At 38.1% G+C, this 20,099-nt stretch overlaps 1 protein-coding gene across 1 annotated transcript; it reads right to left on the bottom strand.

Moving 5' to 3' along the window:
* Nucleotides 1-4,957: 4,957 nt before the first annotated feature.
* LOC126262254 (transcription initiation factor IIB) lies at nt 4,958-19,438 on the bottom strand. Its single transcript, XM_049958740.1, has 7 exons — nt 19,281-19,438; nt 19,085-19,195; nt 15,427-15,613; nt 8,928-9,143; nt 6,766-6,898; nt 5,751-5,872; nt 4,958-5,507 (listed from the first exon to the last, which is right to left on the bottom strand). Exons 1-7 carry the CDS (start codon nt 19,295-19,297, stop codon nt 5,346-5,348), a joined length of 948 nt encoding a protein of 315 aa, XP_049814697.1. The 5' UTR covers nt 19,298-19,438; the 3' UTR covers nt 4,958-5,345.
* Between the last annotated feature and the right edge of the window lie 661 nt (nt 19,439-20,099).

Below are 20,099 nucleotides of genomic sequence, written 5' to 3'. Positions count from 1 at the left end.
TTTTGTAAAAGCATTTCTTGGGAATTTTAGTTTTAAAAATGGTAGCAGCATTGCAGTTCTTTATTCAGCAAAGGAACAGTTTATTAAAGTTTAAAATTAAATTCGGTACTCTGTTACTGAAAAATAAGCTAGTTGGGAACACATTCAAATCTTCTTAGGGAGTAGATAGGCAAGAAAGGTGATACAAAGTATTTGTCTGATAGGGAAGCTGGATATGAGACCTGACATGTCAGCTACTGTTGCTCTCAGAATAGCTTCCTCCTCTGTTAGCAGCAACAAGAAGTGTAAGATGTGATATACACCTGCTGAATGTGTGTAGTTTTCTCTCTTCCAGAATTTTAATTATAATGACTTTTTCATTTCGTTACAGAGAGATCCCTTTCACAGTGCAGTATGATTTCTTTGTTCATAGAAGTAGCTACTCTTGTAGTATCATAAGAAATCAGCACAAAGTAATAAGCCGTTTGATTGAGTCATTAAGTTACAATTGTAGGAAGAATTTTGATAAGTTTAATGTATTTAATGTTATATTTTAAATACAGTTAAGAAGTATAGGCTTATAAATAAGAGGGCACTTCTTATGTATTGGTATTTTTAATTTTGACGCGTGTAAATTTCTCAGAATTAAAAAGGGGTGATTGGGGAAAGCAAGTAAGACTTGCTCCCAACCACCATCAGTTTACACACACACACACACACACACACACACACACACACAGAGAGAGAGAGAGAGAGAGAGAGAGAGAGAGAGAGAGAGAGAGAACCATTCTGTCAGTTGCTAAGGAAAGCTTTGCACTAAATATGTCAATGTATAGTGTGCAATCAGAAAGTATTTTTTGCAAGGTTTCTTCAAAATTTAAAAATAATTCTGGAGCTGTGGGTATTTTCTGGTATGGTCACTAGGTAATAGCATTGGAGAGTTGTATTCAACATTAATATCTATTGTATACAGTGTGTAACAAACAGGTATGAGCAAATTTTTAGGAAACATTTTTTACACAGAGAGGAATATGTTTTATATGGACATGGGCCTGGAAACACTTTATTTTCATGTAACAGCTTATTTCCTACTCCACTTTTCTCACAGAGAGATGCATTCTTTTTACATAGAGGAATGTGTGTTATGTGGACATGGAGTCAGGAATACTTTACATGAAATGATGTTCTTGCAGCTGACACCAACCCTATTGTCAGCATAAAACAATTAGCTGCGAGGAGTAATATTGACCACATGACTGTCAGGAGAGGACTACATGAGAACCTGTTGTATCCATACCATAAACAGAATGTGCAGGCACTATCAGCACCAGATTTTCCTGCACAAGGACACTTATCTGAATGGTTCATTCAACAATTTGTCAATCCTAATTTTAATGCATATCTGGTGCTCACAGACTTTTCGAAGTAGACGATTAACATGCTGAAGAGTTGTAGAAACAGCTCTAACATGGAAATAAAACATATTTATTTCCTCTACATGTGAGGAATATTCCCAGAAAATTTGGCAAGACCTTTTCATTACACCCTGTATATATCAAGCATACCATTTGTTCAATTAGAAATATTTCAATTTGAGTACGATATGAAATTAATGAGTTCACAAAGTATTGTAAAACTTGTTTAGATTAAATACCTTTACAGCCTTCAGTTTAGATATGTATAGAAATTTGTAGCAATGTGTGGTTCTGAGTAGTATTAAATTATCACTTCAGCAAAAATTAAGTCTTTATGAATTATTTCTGAGCACCACCTCAGTTATGTCACATCTTTAAAAAATTCTTGTGTTTTGCAGACAAGGGTGATGCTTTTCACATGGCTGTAATCAGGAAAAGATCCCCAAATGGGAACAATGTGAGTGATGTAGTTGGTCAGATGGATTACATTTGATCAGGCTGAAAGCAGCTGTTAGTGAGTCTATGATGACATCCTATTCCCCATGCCGGATGGATGAAAGCTGCACCCCCTCGTCAACTATAGGAATCGTGGTGGTACAGCGACACAGTCGGTGCACTCTGCCTAGGAAACTGTGTTGTATGTGAACTTATAACATTCATTAGGTTAGGTGTCAGACTTGGGAGGAAACTACTCTATTTCAAACTCTAAATTGTGTCTAACAGCTGTAGCACTGTACCCATTATAAATTGTTTCTCATGTCAACCAACGTATATTACCACCTGATAATTCGATTCTTTTCATATTAATGAGCTCTGTTTTGAAGAACCCATTTCAGAGTGAGCATTACATGTATTTTACTTACATAACTTGCAACTTGTGTGTCAGTTCATAGAGCTATGGTTAGTGTGGGCTCTGAATGTCAACAATGAGGAGAGAACTCTGTTGCACTGGTGCATACGCAATTGCTGTGAAGGACTTGATCGCATTATACATTTTTCAACATTTTGTTTCAGAATATATATATCTACTGTATTTGTTGAAGTTTCCCCCCCGTGGATGCGTGTTCTCACAGGAAATATTGGTCTACATCTTCACTGCCTGGCATTGCAACATATGCCATCCATAATAATCAACCCCATACTTCATAAGCATTGCGGATTTGATGATTGTGTGCTTGCTTTGTTTCAGTCAAAGTTTCAACTATGCTCTAATTACCTAGAGTGCTGTCTTTGACACTTGCACATTTACTCTACAGTGTAAAATGATTTTTAAATCTTGCAATCTGAAATGCTGCCAGGCAAAATGTTGGAACAAGAATATCACACACAATCATGGAAGATATCTACAGGTTTTTCTTCTATTTAGTCAGTTGCCACCCCACTAACTCTCTTTCACTGCTGCAACAAAGTAGTTTTTCAGCTTTTCTATCTGAGCTGTCCCTGTAATAAGTAAGAAAGATGAGAACTGTGTGCCTCCTCAAAAAGCTGTTGTCCACCATCAGTCTTTGAAATAGGAACTGGGCTACACTAACACACCTCAGATGAACTGACTGCTAACCTGTATGCTAGGGTTCTGTACTAGATATGGGACACCAATTGAATGAGTGTGCAACAAAAGAGCCACCAAACAATATTATACAGTCAATTAGTTGTTTGAATCTTGCTGCCTTTCATGTAGAGTGTCAAACAGTCAAATTAGGTGAGTACACGAAGCACATGCTGCATGAGGTATCATCATCATAAGCCACTCCAGTAATATTAGCATATGGGAGGTCAGCAAACATGATGGGTAATGTGGGAGGTGTCCAGGTACTTTTTTTTAAATATTGAACAGAACTATGCAAACCTTTGGGAGAAACGATGTTACAAAACATTTCACTGAAGAGATGCCACCACTGAACTCTTGCAGGAGATTGGGGGGGGGGGGGGGGGGGGGGGGCTGCGGCGGCGGCAGCAGCAGCAGCGGCTGTTACTTTTGTTCCAATACTGTAGTGTAATTGCAATTATGCCCTGAGAGCAATCAATTCAGCATAACATGCAGTATCTCAATTAGCCAAACAATTCCACTTCGGCCAACCTAATTTATGAGAACTACAATATCAACACCTCTAGATTCTCAAGAAGGGCAGTCCTACAAGTATCTTGTCCTCTCTAGTTTCATAGCAACATTTTTTAAGAAGATTGTTAACCACTTGGCTCACTTTGATTCTAAAAGCTACGGAGTTTCTTAACTTTCCACCATGACAATGTTGTTGAAGGTGGCTTTAAAGCAAGCTTTTACATGAAAGCAACACTTAAGAAGCATTTTTTCAACCTTAAAGGCATACTGTCCTTGAACAGTTCCACGAGGATTCAGGACACATGTCTAATTTTTTTGAGGTCCTGATCATCACAGGTTTCAAATAGGGAACACCTGTCTAATGATTCCCAACAGGACAATCTGTCCTTCCAGGAAGCATTTCAATTGCAGTTAATAGTGCAATCAATCACCAAAATTAGAGACCCATTAAAAGTGGATCTTATTTAAGGATGAAGTGCTGCATTTTGTTCCCATTCCATGTTCGCAACAATTGTCCACCATTTAAAATTTAGTGTTTGAGGGTTAGACAATAGAGAAGAATGTACTTTGGTAGATTCTCTAATGACAAAATCTTTTAATTACTAATCTGCACATACTGTATATTTATGTTCTATCTATTTTGAAACCAACAGTGTTGTTACCACATCTAAGGAGTAATCATACAATGCAGGCTTTTATAAACCAGTATTTGCATTTTTGTTTTTATCAGCTTCAGGTCATGGTCCACGTCACTTTTCTACATAATGTTTTGTCTTCCACTGCTGGCAACATCATCAGAGGCTAAAGACACTCAAAGCAGATAGAAGTTCAGACAAATGGACCATTTATACATATCTACAGCAGTTGGTTTGAGACATCAGACCGCTGCCTGTACACCAACATATATTACGGCACATGTCTAATAGTTTTCTGTCAAAGTTGTTTTTGTGTCCTATGGCCTCTGCATCTTAGCAGAATGATTATTAGGTCTTGATAAAATCTTAGTACCTGAGCAATGGATATAGTTGTTTCCTGCTCCCCGTGCATGATCTGCTACTGCCAATTTATCTGTATTGCCCATATGATAATTGCTAATGTTCCTTATGGCTGATTTTATATACTGCTGCTGTGGCAAGCACCAGGTGTAGGTTCTTAGCCATTTTCAAATCTTTGTTGTTGGTTTCAGTATTGTGTCAATACCGTGTCTTCTCAGTGCTCTGCTGATGCAATCGCACTTTTTATGAAAACGTGAATGAGGGGATTAGTCTGCCCATAGTAATTACATAATTAAACCCTTACCTAGGTTATGTAGGGATGAGGATTTTCATCACTTTAATAAGAGAACTAACTGAATTCTTGAGAATGATAAATAAGCACAACAAATGTATACAAATATCTACTAACAGGTCTAAGCAATGTAATGATCTTGAGTGCTGTGTGTTTTACTTTGATCATATCAGTGGCTGATAGCGATTGTAATGCCTCACTAGAAACTTGCAAGAAATTACACTGTATGTTATCACATTTATTTGTTGAAAATGAGAATGTTGCAGGACACAGACTTTCTTAAAGCTTTCAGTGACCCTCCTTTATTAGCAGTCTCTCTCTCTCTCTCTCTCTCTCTCTCTCTCTCTCTCTCTCTCTCTCGCACGCATGCGCACACGAAATCCACCTACATACCTGCAATACTTAATAATTATTTTGTTTTTATTTGTGAGTGCATGATACTGGACACAAAACAAAAAAGCACATTCTATTCTGTCATACATACAAATCATTTCATAAAATGTACACACATTTCCTATTACACTGGTTGTTACTTCCATATTATGTGAAAACTTTCGAAACAAGGGCAGTATCCACATGAAAACTGTGGACTGGAAAAATGTAATTCACATTTGTGGCAACTGGTCAATAGATGTAGCAAACTTAAAGTCTTCTGGGAAGAGCTTAGCAGCATGTGGATACATCAGTTTATACGACTGCCGAATAGTCACATCTGCCACACCAGCAATGTCACCAATTTCTTTCTGACTGCGTTTAGCCTCTGAAGCCTGAAATTAAAAAACCATCTATAACAATGATCTGATCATGGCTGCATCTGTGCATTATGTATAAAGTAGTAATCATTTTAAAAATATGAAACACAAAAACATTTCTGAACTTTTTAGTTTCTGCACTGAAGATTGAAAAATAAAACAAATTCAACTACAGGGATCACTACAATATCCAATGATCATGTCATATTTGTGTATTTCGAAATTAACTCTCCAAGTGTTTTATAACTAGGAACTGACCTGTGATGCCATGTAAATGGCTGCCGCAGCCACAGAAATTGGTGACCGACCTGGTGCAATGTCCAACTCAACTGCTTTTCTTGCAATGTGTGTTGCTGCACGTTGTACCATATTGGGCAACCCTAGAAGAAAAAAGTGTTTAACAGAAAGGAGAAACTCAAGTATTCTGACAAATTAGTTTGGGGATTATTTTATGCTGTTTTCCCAATTTGTGCCTTAAACGATATCAAAATTAAATGGGGTAAGACAAGAAATCCTCTTGCACTACATATGAGGGGTAGTCAAAGATTTAATTGCCACCTCGAAAAAATAAAATTACGTATATATTTTATTTGTTTGCAGGTGCATGTCTGCAGTCCCGGTACCCATTAAAATCACTACACCACAGTACCATATAATGCCACTAGAAGAGCCGAAAGAAAATGGGGCAGCCCACCGATAAATTGGAAATGGGCTGTGCCACTTTGTTTTCACTCTTCTGGTAAGATGCTACAGCACTTGGCATTCAGATTTCAATATGTACTAGAAATGTAGATACGTACCAGCAAACAAAGGAAACAAAAATCACATAAGTGGAGAGGAAAACTGAAAACTAATGATTACCAATCTAATAGTTCCACTTTTATATGCTGAAAGGCAGCCCACTGTGAGGAAAGTGTACTTAATGACATGGCACAAACAAAAACTTGTAAATTGGATTTTCTTTTTACCACAGTGAAAACTGAATTTCAATTTCATAAGTATTATTAACTGCATATATAAGAATATAAAGTGTGAAGCAATTTTGAACACATTTTATGAAGCATCACACTACATTTAAATAATCAAATCAGAGTTATTTTGGGCTAACAATATTTAGTAGACAAGCATATTTAAAGTATATAGACTACTTTTTCTAACTGAAATTAATGCTATAACATAAATCTAATCTTTTTGGTACATGGTGGTCAGAGGGTAGTGGAAAAGTTTACAAATGGCAGTTTCAGGAGAGAGAGAGAGAAAGAATTGAACTTACCAAGGTTGGAGCAGAAACGTAACATGAAGTCACTAGTGGTGATAATTTCCACATTAGTTTCCAAAGCTTTCAAAATCAATTTGAAACAGCGACCAATCTCCTTTTTACTTATCTTGCTAACAGCACAAATCTCCTGAGAAGGGAATATATGTATAAGAAGGAAGTCTTCACAGATCACTGCACACATCAAATCTTATTAGCTTCAGACATAAGCTACCATAATGAATTACGAATCAAAAACTGCTATTTCCATCAATGATGAGGAATTTCCTCTCATGATATCTGACTGTCAACTTGTAACTTAAATTTGGAAATGCTAAGATATTCCTCTACATTCATTATTTTTACTAAAGCACACTTAAATATTTACATAAAACACCAAACGCTAAATTTAAGTCGCCATCAGGTTGAGTTTCCTCAACCAAAAATCTCTAGCAGTCTGTCACAAGAGTGACTTCTCTACTCATCCAACTTGGGGAATGTTCATATAGTACCCCCTAAGAATGCTTATACAGGAAACATGCTAGATTCATCTCATTTTAGCACACCCGAAAAATCCAATCATTCTGCAGCAATCAATGCTTTATGCAGCAAGCCTCCAGTTTTGTGGTTGCAAAAAAACTATTATATGTAAAACTAAGTTCGAAATCGTATGACATTAAAAACAGTGTTGTGGGCTGGACCAAGTTGGGGCCATCAGAAAACAATCAATATTGCCCGTGTCACTGATTGATAAGGAGGATTCAGCTACTCCCATCAGCTGTCCCACCATATTCATCCTTCTAATGAAGATTTTCTGCCATATCATTGGAGTGGACCACCCAACAACAGGTGCAATCATATCATTGTGTTCAATCAAGTGAATAAAAAGCTGCACCACTGGTATCAATAATCATTGCTGTGATGTGACTTGTCTCAACAGCTTAATTCAAAAAATGCCCTCAATTGATATCAGCCTGCAGCTGAAGTTTCTCTTTGTGCATCACAAAAAATATAACTAATTAGTTACAACAACCGAAGCTGGCTGCACCTCCTCTTCTGCAAATATTGACACACTTCTGAACCAAAAGTACAATTAGTAGTTACTCAGCATATAAAAGAAAATGAAATGAAAATATCTTTTGGCATTATTGGCCTGCAGATCCCATTTCATGCTGTTCGGTTGCCTGGTGCAAGTCTTTCTATTTTACTCCAATTTGGCACTTGCGCATCAATGAAGAGGAGACAAAATTATGCAAACATCACAATCCACTCCCCAAGCGAAGAAAATATCCAATGTGGCAGGAAACTGAACCTGTGCCCCAAGGATCCACTGTCAGTGATGCAAACCACTAGATCATGGGCTAACAGAAAATTTTGGTGGTAAGTTCCTATGGGACCAAACTGCTGAGGTCATTGGCCCGTAGGTTTACACATTACTTAATCTAACTTAAACTAACTTACCCTACAGGCAACACACACACACCCACACATGCGCCCACACACACGCACCCGAGGGAGGACTCAAACCTCCATTGGGGGGCAGCCACACGAATCGTGGCAAGGCGCCTCAGATCGCATGGCTACCCCGTGCGGCCGCAAGCTAACAGAAAATGTACTGTCTCACTAGTGTACATTTGTATTTCACAGTAATAACTACTTTTGAAGCCTTGTGTAATGTACGCACAGTAACTAGGCATTTTTCACAGATGTCACAAACAATATACTTCTGTTCATGCTTGTATTTGCTATCACACAGCAAGCAGAAGTTAACTGATTGTCATTTTGAGGACTTCGTACTGTAAATAAACACACTGCACAATACTTCGTACTGTAAATAAACACACTGCACAATACAATTACATTGCAAACAAAAGGTGGGAGAAAAACAATGGCACACCACGTCTGCTAGAGACTTGTTCCAGACAACGACGCAGGATTCCTTTACTTTTCTCTAAATGCTCAATGAGTTTGTTTATGGGGGAGAGGGGGCAATTAAGAGAAACTGGAATTGCTGATTGAGGCTTTTACAATATAAGTTTCATCTTTCACCACAATAAAAGAAACAAATTTATTGGTAAAACGTTACTGTGTGAGAACTATGAACACACAGTAAAATACATGTGACAATAAACAAATGCAATTACAACTAATTCACACTCTTAATAAGAACAGAAACATACCTTAAAGGTACGTGGTACACCTTCCTGTCTGCAAGCTATATACAAGCAAGCAGATGCAATAGCATCATTGGCCCGCCCTTTCAGATTTTTGCCATCATGTACTTGTTTGAACAAATTGTTTGCACGATCCACAATTGTCCTTGGGAGATTTATACGATCAGCCATAGTAGCTATTTCACGGAATGCATTTAATAGTGCTCTATCTGAACTGCTAACCTGTAATAATAATAAAATACAAAACTGCAATTTTATAAATATAAAATTGCAAACATTTCACAATTATAGATGACATATGAAATCCATTAAATCTTCATTTTGATCCTAAAACATACACTTGTGTATTTTCATTTGTGCAGATGATGCACAAGACAGATAATGAATGCTAAACTGAGTCAAAATGTTGGCCAGTGCTTACCTTCAGGGGGCTCAATTTGTAATACTGCCAATATCAACAATTTAGGAAAAGATACATTGCTAATTACAATAAAGAAGACACATTGCATTGCACACAGGCACAATTATAAGTCACTTATATAAAGCTTTCGGCACAGCCTTCATCAGCAAAAGAGAAACACAAACCATTCACACACAGGCAAACACACCTCATGCACACATAACCACCAACTCCGGCCGCTTGGGGCAGAATGCCATTGGTTGGTTGGTTTTTGTTACCAAATGTACAGTCCAAATGTACAGGCCACTTTCATACTTTCAGTGGCTGTTTGGATGTTACTTGACAACATTTTTCATCACGAAGTCTACGTAAAAGGATTACAACACCACAAAATTAAACAAATATGTAAGGCACAGCATCTTCCTGATATGAATTAACAGAACATGCTTACAGGGAGACTGCCACAACAAGAATATGCAAGTGTCCAAAAAGTAACTTGACAGAAATTATAAATGAAGCATGTGTGTACTAAGGCCAAAATCCAGTATCACAGTTGAAATTTATAGATGATTAAACTTCTTTGATAATTGTATAAAGACCTCATGATAAGTGACAGTGCCTACCTGCATTGTCCATTAAGGCTATTATGAAAGTCTTGTAGGACAGCTATAAACTGAATCCAAGGAAATATGCAAATGATGAACACTACGCAGATTTTAACGTGATGTGCCTTTTCCACCACATTTACTACCACAACAAATATTACAATGACCAGGTCAAGTTTCACATCACGTCTTTATGCAAGTAGGTTACCTCCTCCTCACCAGTCCACTGTACACCGACAAACACAATACCAGTCCAAAGTAAACAACATCCATGAATTCAAAAGAATTAACACAGACACCGCTGAATAATAATTCATGCATACATACTGGTCATTATATATAAAGTCAAAATATTCTCACAGATATGTTACATATGAACTTCGTGAACAATGAACAGTTGTATGGGTGTCAAAATAGTAATAGTGAGCTGCAACTTTTCTATACAGAAGGCAATATTTTAGAGATAGTACACTAATTCACGAATCAATTTTAACACAATCCAAGCTAGCTGTGATAGTGAGTGCTAGCTGGCGTAAGCATGAAAATTTTGGGTGATTCTGACCATTTGGAGACTGGCGCACTGTCATATTGCGATGGTTTCATAAAACCATTTTATGTACATGCCTTGAGAGTAACCGATTTATGAGTACAAGTGCCATATTGAAGATTATGGTAAATTATGCAAAAATCTTAATGGCTTAATCAATTATTGAAGAATGTTATGCATAAAAATTAGGACAACAAAAGTATAATGGCCAAGGTCAGAATCTGACAAGCACAGAGGCAAAATCTACAATGGAAAACGTAAATGAGAGAGAGAGAGAGAGAGGGGGGGGGTGGTGGGGGGGGGTGTTACTGAGGATTAGATTTTTTACCCTTAACACAAAACTGCAAGCAGTTATTTTTGTTTCAGATATACTGCATCATTTATTTATCATGTTCCCACAGACCCCAGGCTAAAGTCTACATCAGGGGCAGCGACTGTCACAGCAGTGCTTATCTACTGCTCATAAGTTGACAACATGTTTTGTGTAGCCAGTGGGACGATTCTTTGACATAACCAATGAGAGTCGAGAAGCGAGAGAATGTATGTCTAGCACTGAAATTGAAACCATTGTCTTGTTTCCTGTATGAGTGAGTTTCACAAGAAATGTTTCGTGATTTTGGCCCTGAGTACTATGAAGCAGACTGATTTAAGTGATTTAGTTCTGCACAGCAATCTCATTCGTTGTTGTGTGCCTCATGGATTAATTTCAGAAAAACATAAATGTATCAAATATGGCGGTGGAATGACTACACAATCAATCTGCCTGAGCTCACTCAGTAAGTGGATCAATATTTTTTTAATTAAATCATGGGAGAAGGTAGGTGGATCAATATTTATTCGTGAAAGAGTTGCACAATATATATACTTATTCATGCTGATCTACCTACCTTCTCCCATGATTTGTAATTAAAAAACATTGATCTACTTAGTGTGCTAGAACAGATCGATTGTGAAGGAACAAAGAGAATGGAAATATTTCATCACTTTTTTGAATAAGTCATGGGTTGTGACACTGTACTTGGTTTGCAAAAGCTAGCACAGTTTAAATAGCTCTGACTCAAACAATGAGCAATTACATTTATAATCTCCATTTACAGCAATGTTTCACTCTTTCTTCCGAATGTATTACTTCAAAACACCTCATCTGCCTGCTGCTCTCCCATTGGCTACATAACACAAACACGCCACTAGCCCTATTCTAGACTTTTACCCTGATTCCATCAAGAAGGTGAAGATTCAGGGACGCGGAACAAGTTCAGATATATATTAACATGACACAAAGACATCATAGGAATTTAATCTTTATTCTGTATTAATACTTCACTACTTAGTGTTACTCACATTTATGCCACCTGAATTTAATTGAGTAAATCAGTAAGAAAACTGTTACTTTGAAAAAAAAAAAAAAAAAAAAGAAAAACTGAGCTGCCTTCCTATTTTCAGCATTACATATCTGCTGTTTCTGCCTGTAGTAGCCCAATATATCAGTTACAGAACAAATACTGCTACTCACTATGTAGCTAAAAAAATTTTTTAAGTCCCTGAACCTAAAATTTTCAGAAAATTTGTAGAAAGAGTGGCTAATGAGATATGCTTTTAATTTTCTTTTGAATAGTATGAATTCTCAATTTCCTGTTTTTCATTAGGAAGGAACTTGTTAAATATCTTACCACCTGAGTACATAACTCATTCTGGATTCTGGACAAAGAAGAAAACCCTACATGAAAATTATTTTTGTGATTTGTAGTATGACTGTGTATACCACACAACAGAAAGTGAAAAAATGCAAAATAATGAACACACTTGTCTACACAATGGTAGATGCTTCTAAGGGCGTAACGTGCTGAACTGAGCTGCTCTGTCAGTTTACCCATGTGTTTACTCCTTTTAACTTGTTATGCTGCTGAACCCCAAGGAATTTTGGGTCTAGTGTAGCAGGGGATACAACCCGTCGGCTTTGAACAATGACGTCACAAGTCGCCAGAGAGCATGTATTACAAAGATGAAAGAGCTGAGGAGAATGTTGAGAAACAAAGGAATGTGAGAGAGATAAACTTTATTTCACATATGTAAGGGCCAGTAGTATTTTCACGTTAACGATATCGCATGTTTGTATCTTAGTATTTCTCCGCAAAATACAATGGAAAGAAATGAATGAAATTACTAGCAAAGAATACATCACGTTACATGTATGTCAGTTGTATCTCGAAAGTCTTTCGAACTGTATTGTTTAAGTGCAGTACGGGATACAAGTTCAGCGTAGTCGATTTCTTAGTTTCAAGTAGCATTGCTGTCCTGTTGTTCACTTGAACTATGTATCCCCTGCTTCACTAAACCGCAAATGAAACACCCGATACAAATTAAAAGCTCATTCGAAGTGTGTTGCTTAAGTACAGTCCGGAATACGAGTTTGTCGTAAGGCGATTTCTTCATTTTGACTAGCATTATTGTCCTGTTCTTCACCTGAACGATGTATCCTCCGCTTCAGTAAACCCTAAGTGGAACACGGGATACAAATTGTAGATGTGCTGTTTATTTCATCTCCGCTATTACTAACAGTCTTTTCTTACGTACATATCAGTATTACCGATGACAGAAGGACCTACGTATGTAATATATGTATACCAGACTTCCATTGACCTCGATATATATACACTGGTAACGAATAGGTGGAAATACACATACGTTACATTTGCAACCTGTTTCATTTTATATGTTTTGATTGTTTATTTAATCTTTGCGTTTCACTTGTTGAAAGGGAACTACACATTGATCTTGTCAAAAGCCGAGAAGCGATTCTTCTTAGTGTTGTAGCTCCCTTCAGTAGCTGATAAGTGTTTTTTGGCTTTTTTTTAAAAAAAAATCTCACGAGATAGAATAAACTGATCCTAAGATACAGATGCTTCAGTAGCTGATAAGTGTTTTTTTTGTCTTAAAAAAAAATCTCACGAGATAGAATAAACTGATCCTACTTCATTAAGCAATCAATAAAAAAACTAAACTAAAACATAACAGCAAAAGCGAAAATGGTAAATTGAAAATAGAATAGATTACGAAGTCTTTTGCTGTTATGTTTTAGTTTAGTTTTTTTATTGATTGCTTAATGAAGTAGGATCAGTTTATTCTATCTCGTGAGATTTTTTTTTTTAAAAAAAGCCAAAACACACTTATCAGCTACTGAAGCATATTGGTGGAATAAGAAAGTGAAATATGGCAAAATAGTGAAATATAGATAAATGATCGCTTTTAGATTCACATTCAATTATTTTAATAATAGCGCTTATTAGAACACAGAACTGATTTATTATCTATGCCTCGAAGTGAAGACATTACTATGTATGACTAAGGAATGACGTCATTGTTCAAAGCCGACGGGTTGTATCCCCTGCTACACTAGACCCGGAATTTTACACACTGTACTTCATTTAATCTATGACCATTAACGTCTACTTCTGATGTTAAAAATAATCATCATTCATCTGATATTACGTAATGAGTCTTTGTGAGGTCAAGACAAACAGTCAGCTGTGAATCATTTGTAGGCCTGCCTGTTCAGCTATCATTTATGCTATGTCTGCTACTGTTCAGTTTGACTAGTTTAGTACACTTGTGCCATCAGCAAAGACTACAGTTTTTGAAATGCCCTTTCAAGTTATTGAAATCATTTATGTAGGTTAGAAATCATAGTGGGCCCAGTAATGATTCCTGTGGCACTCAACATGCTACGTTCCCTCATTTTCAAGTTATTTTCATGCCTGAGATACGGTCTCTTATTAAGACCCTGGGCTTTGTTATGAACTTAAGATTTAAACCACACCACAACACTTTAGTTTGGTAAGCAGAATTTTGTGAGCCATACAATCAAAGGGAGGGTTGGGGTAGAGTGATCTCACTCTGAAGCAAGCAGGGACAGTTTGCCCAGTGCACAATGAAGTGGCAGATTAGATGGAAGGGAGAAAGAGAACAGAGAGACTGCAGAGAGGAAGGTGTGGTGCAGAGTGAATGAATGTGGTTCATGGGTTATGGGGGCAGAGGTGAATGTGGGCATCACACATGTGCTAGCAGAGAGCGATGCTGGGGTATTAGAGCTCAAAGCTATCTACATAATACAGAGAGACTGTTTCGGGGGGAAGAAGCCAAATGGCATGGGTTGTGAAGTGGCCACTGAAGTCTCAGCAGTGTTTTCAACTAACTGGTGCTCAACACTGCTCTTGGTCAAACTGCGTGTGCCAGAGAGAGCTAGTTGTTCTACATCCCTTTCCCATGGGGTTGCTACCTCACCTGCTAATTGTCAACCACCCTGCCCCATCCCTTCCTCCTGCTCCCCTCCTCCTCTCTTCTCACTCACTCCATTCAACACAACCCCTCACCGCACGAGACCTTGTGCCAGTAGAATGTAGTCTGCCAGGAAAATGAAGCTGTGGAAATCTGTGTGTATTCTGTTAGTTCTGAACAAGGATTCGTCTGAAAGCTCAGCAACATTATCAGCTTTGGTTATGTGTCTACTAACAACTCAATGTCTTAAATATACGATGAGTCATTATCTCTACTCCTTCCATAGGATACAAACAATGGAAAATCCAGGACAGAACGCAACAATATATTCAATAGAATAGAAATGTCACTGTCAAAGATTACTATCGGCTGCCAACAAGGTGTGCCAGCTAATTTTCTCTGTAGTATTTCTATTTCCTGCAGCAAATGATGTACTGTACATTGCAAACGACATTTTTCCCAGGTAATATCATTTGCATGCTACCTGACTGCTAGTATTTTGTGGCTGTAGTCATGTTAGAAACTATGTGGTACATTCACCTCATACGTATGTTACTGGGTAGTCAAAATCACCTGTTTACCCCAGCATCTTAATCTCACAATCACTCAAAGCAGTTATCAATCCTCTAGAAGTTTAATCATAACAAAATTACATTGAAATTTGAAGAAAATTCTTACCGTTCGGCGGTTCTGATACTTTGAAACTCCAAAACCATCAAATGAAGCATCACCACGACCAGGACCAATCATTGTTGATAGATCTGAGCCATTAAGTAGTGGATTTTCTGGCCCACCAACTCGAGATGGGTCAGCACCAGCTTTCTCATTGCTGAATGTCCGCCATTCAGACCCAACATCAATCACCCTAATTGGAAAAAGGAATAATCATTTTCTAATTATCTCTGGATGGCATATTCATTCTAGGATACAGCACCACTATTTCTTATTACTGAAGATGTGTATGCTAAATTATTAAAGAGCTTCAACAACAGTGTTAAAAATCTCTGAATCTGCTTTGTGTCACGGTCTTTCTGAATGGAACAATATCAAAATGTGTTCAATGGTATAAATACGATTCCAAGCTTTCCAACAAACGCACTATGTACACCTTGGAAGAAGTTCTTACATCATCCAGGCATGAAAGTAGCGAATAATACACCCTATCAACTTTTGACAGTGACACTAACAAATTGTCAGCACTATGTAATCACTAAAGTGACTACGGCATATAATCACATATACATCAAAAATCAGAATCAGTGAGAATATACTTGTTGGTTTACAGAGAACAAAAGACAATATTGTTAGTAATGTTTTACAACGGATTAAAAGCAGACAATAGGGAAGAAAATAGAAATCATGAGTACAGAATGTAAATACAACTACGGAATGCACAAATAAAATTGTCATGACATTTGATGACTTACGCAACTTGGAATAAAACTATGACCTTCAAATGTACAAGTGACTTATCTTTCAGTTCCCTGACCCTCCTTCCCCCTAATACACTTTCACCCATTTCAGTTTTCACTACAATCTGTGATGCACACTGTATACATATATTGCACTTTGGAGTCGACCAAAGCGTCTGATCCCACCCGTCGGCTTTGACCTGTGACGACAGCGCGGAATTTAGTCTGTGAGAGTGGCGTGTTTGCAGGTGTCGTTTTGATGCGATCGGTGGTGCTCTCTGGTGGTGTGTTAGGTGATGTTTTTGGTTTAGTTTGCGAGTGTGGCGTCGTGTGTGAATTTTGGTAAATTGCTTTTTTTATATCTTTGGTAGGTATGGATATGACTGACAGGGTCAACAGTTTTCGTTTGTCGGTTATGATGGGGGACAGTGTGTTGTCTCTAACAAAATTTCGTCAACTATTCGGATTTTTGGATGAAGATGAAGTGTTCAGTATGTCGTGAAGAAATGAGGCTTACTTAAAGTTCCGGACCATGGACGGCTGTATGTGGAGATGTCGTAAGGATAACAGGTCACGGGAAGTGTTAGATCCCAATGTGTGGCTGTGAATGTTGGTATTGGGAGATGTTTTTGAGCTATATAGGTCAAGGGAAGTGTTAGGTCCTAATTTATGGGATCGGGAGCTGCTGTTGAGCTATATAGGTCAAGGGAAGTGTCCGATTCCAGATTATATTGTGTTTAGTGGTATTTGAGGAGTTTTGTGATGTCGGTTTTTTTTTGTCATTTTTCGTGGTTTTGTATGGGGGTAGGTGTCTAAATTTGTTTATATTTAGTTTGTCCCCATAAAACCCCCTATTTCCCGCACTTGTCCTGTTAGTGTCATTAGGCTTTTTGTAGAATGTGTGTGTGTGTGTGTGTGTGTTTCGATGTATTTTCGTCCTCATAATGTGTACGCAACGACTTTATATGCGCCATATTGGAACCATGGTTTATGGTCGTTTCCGCCATATCTGTGAAGTCATCGGTCAAAGCAGACGGGCGGGATCGGACGCTTCAGTATTTCCTCACTTTGGTGCCCTCCTCAGCTTGGCACCCATGCAACCGCTACTAAATGGGATACAACCTGTACAGAAAACTTACAGCTGTGGCCCCTCTGGTGCCCCTCTCAGCTTGTCATCCCAAGCAGTGGGTAGTGTCACTTGGGTTTTAAACTGGCCCTGAAAGTTTGGTCTTCACACAGGCTGCCACAGATTGTGAGAGGAACAAGCCTCATTTGCTTGCCTCAATAGTGCAAACACTTTAACCCGTGCTTCACGCTTCCTCAAAAGCGGAAATCATGCACGGAGGTAAAATTGCTTAAATGTTGTTCATAGTCTAAAACAAAATCTTTCTACTTAATAACATGTTTAATACAGGTCCTCACTGCAACAATTATGTACACTTATCACAAGGAAGCAGACAAGAATGGCCACCTCACATATTATTGTCAATTACCTAACAATTGCTACAATTAAAAGCAAATGACTACCTGCCACACCTTCGGACTTGTACTGACCCAAGTCTAGGGAGAATCAACTTCCAGTTAACACATTGTACACATAGCAATGATAAAATGACGCTCTTTGCAAGCTAGGTCTAGTGTCATCTGCTGAAAAAGCAGATAGGACATGTACTGGCAGAAGATGGTACAGCAGCAGAATGAATTCCAACTTGTCTCTAGAGCTACTACTGGGCATTGCTTAAAAATTTGTTATTCCTAATATGCTACATTCTACTTTGGATAGTGTGCACTGTAGCACATCAAGGTTAACCGAAACATTTTCTATTGAATGCACTTTCCTAGAGGAGGAGATCAGAATTTAACATGCAGTCAACAATGAGGTCTTTAGCAACAGAGCACTAGCTCAGTTTATGGAAGGATGGAGAAGGAAAATGACCATGCCCTTCCACAGGAAATCCTCTCGGCATCTGTCTTAATTTGAGGAAATCACAGAAAACCTAAATCAGCATGGCTCCTCAGGTTTGAACCATCGTCAGCCTGAATGTGAGTCCAGTATGCTAACCGCTGTGCTAACCTGCCCAGTAATGCACTTTACTCACTAATCTAGAAATTAAACTAAAATTATCACTTGCTTTGCACTGAAACTTACATGTTATGTTCAATTCATAACTTAAGCTACTATCTTACTATGCATCTGAATATATTATTATAAATGTAGCCCACTTGAAATAATATTAATCACAATTTCTGCTGTACGCTCCACTTGCAGTAGGAAGGTTGTGGTTAAAAATGACTACGTACTAGAAACGCAGTAACCTTGTATTCATCAGGAACTATTATTGGATGAAAATCCTATTGCTTTGTTCACAACAGCTAAGATTGACTTTTCCTCCTCATGCTCTGCTTTGTCCCTAAAAATGTAATTACCGAGAGGCAAAGGCCAATAGTAATTTCAAAAAATATCATAACCCCCGAAGTTACAATAATTCTACTTTTCAGCCAAATTCACAGTTCACTCCACTTATGGTAACAGCTCTGCCAGTATTATTTCATTTGGATCATTCAAATCTGACAACTACACATTTCTCCTTGCAGAGACAACACTAGTGATTCACATGGAAAAAAGACATGATTATTTACATCCAACATAGAACTATACGTATCCCCAAGCACAAATGACATTTTGGGAAGATCTGGTTGTTATTAACACGAAATATACATAGGAGATGTCCGTCAACATTCCGTCCATAAAACTGTAGCACTTTAACTTCTCGCAGTTCGACAAGTTCTGAGAACGAAAAATCTCAGGGAGTTGAAAAAAATAATGACAAAGATAACAAAATCTTCGTTATACAGAACAAATGGTGCACCATAAACCACTGAACAGCACTTTATTTCTACCACAATTATAACTGTCGACTAACCTGTCTCCAACCACTAATCCACACTCCGAACAAATCTGATCTCCAGCTCTGTAATCCTCTATAAGTGGAGCATCTGGATGCGCGTAGCAACAAATCTTGTTTGTGTCGAATCTGGAAGCAAAACACGAACATCATTACGATCTATACTGAATATTGTACATCTTCAACAAAGCCTTCGTTATGCTCTGGTAATTACCTTGATGAACTCGCCATTCTGTTCGTCCTACTGTGTTTCAACAATAAAATTCTTACATTACGACACACATAACACTTCCTCTAGTAAACTTTGGCAGCAAAACAGAGATAATACATTAAGGCTATCAGAGACTATTAGTTGATCTGTCAAGTGTCAAGCAAGTACGTTTCCCACTAAAGACGATGCCCTAATTGCACTCATTACTAGCGTCAAACCTATAATCACCAAATAGAGGTATATTCGCGCAAATGTCCGACAAACAATAAATCGCTGCAAATGTGGTATGGTCACACAAAACAAGTTTCAATTTACTGCTCGCCCGCCATCTGACGGTCAAGAAAACAATTTCAGCGACAAGCGGCTGGGCTGCTACAATGTTAAAGTTGATTTCATTTATTCCGGAATTCGCAAAAATTCTGTTATGGAAAACAAGCAAGAAACAGTACGACCGATCAAATTGGTCTAGATAGTGGCAGCTTAAGTGGAGGTAGTTTACGCACAGAAATATACAGGGTGTCCTAGAAACGTTGCGACAAATTTCGAGCGTTTGTGGAGTGTGTCTTGAGGAACAAATCTAGGATAGAAACCTGTGTCCGGAACGTCATTTAACGACGCTACAGAACCGCGAAGCTATAGTCAGTCGGTGGCTTCTACCACTAGGCCACCCCTTCGGCAGCAAACGTGACTTTGTGTGTTGACGGAACGCAGGCGGAACGTCTCGTAATGCTGTTTGTTATTCAGTGGTCGCGACTGATTGCCGCGATAGCCAATGGAGAAGATAGCGCTAGCTGATCGCATAGAAAGGCTTTATCTCCTACA

Source organism: Schistocerca nitens, chromosome 6, assembly GCF_023898315.1.
Source record: "Schistocerca nitens isolate TAMUIC-IGC-003100 chromosome 6, iqSchNite1.1, whole genome shotgun sequence".
Taxonomy (NCBI): Eukaryota; Metazoa; Arthropoda; class Insecta; order Orthoptera; family Acrididae; genus Schistocerca; species Schistocerca nitens.
This window is presented reverse-complemented; position numbering and strand designations above follow the sequence as displayed.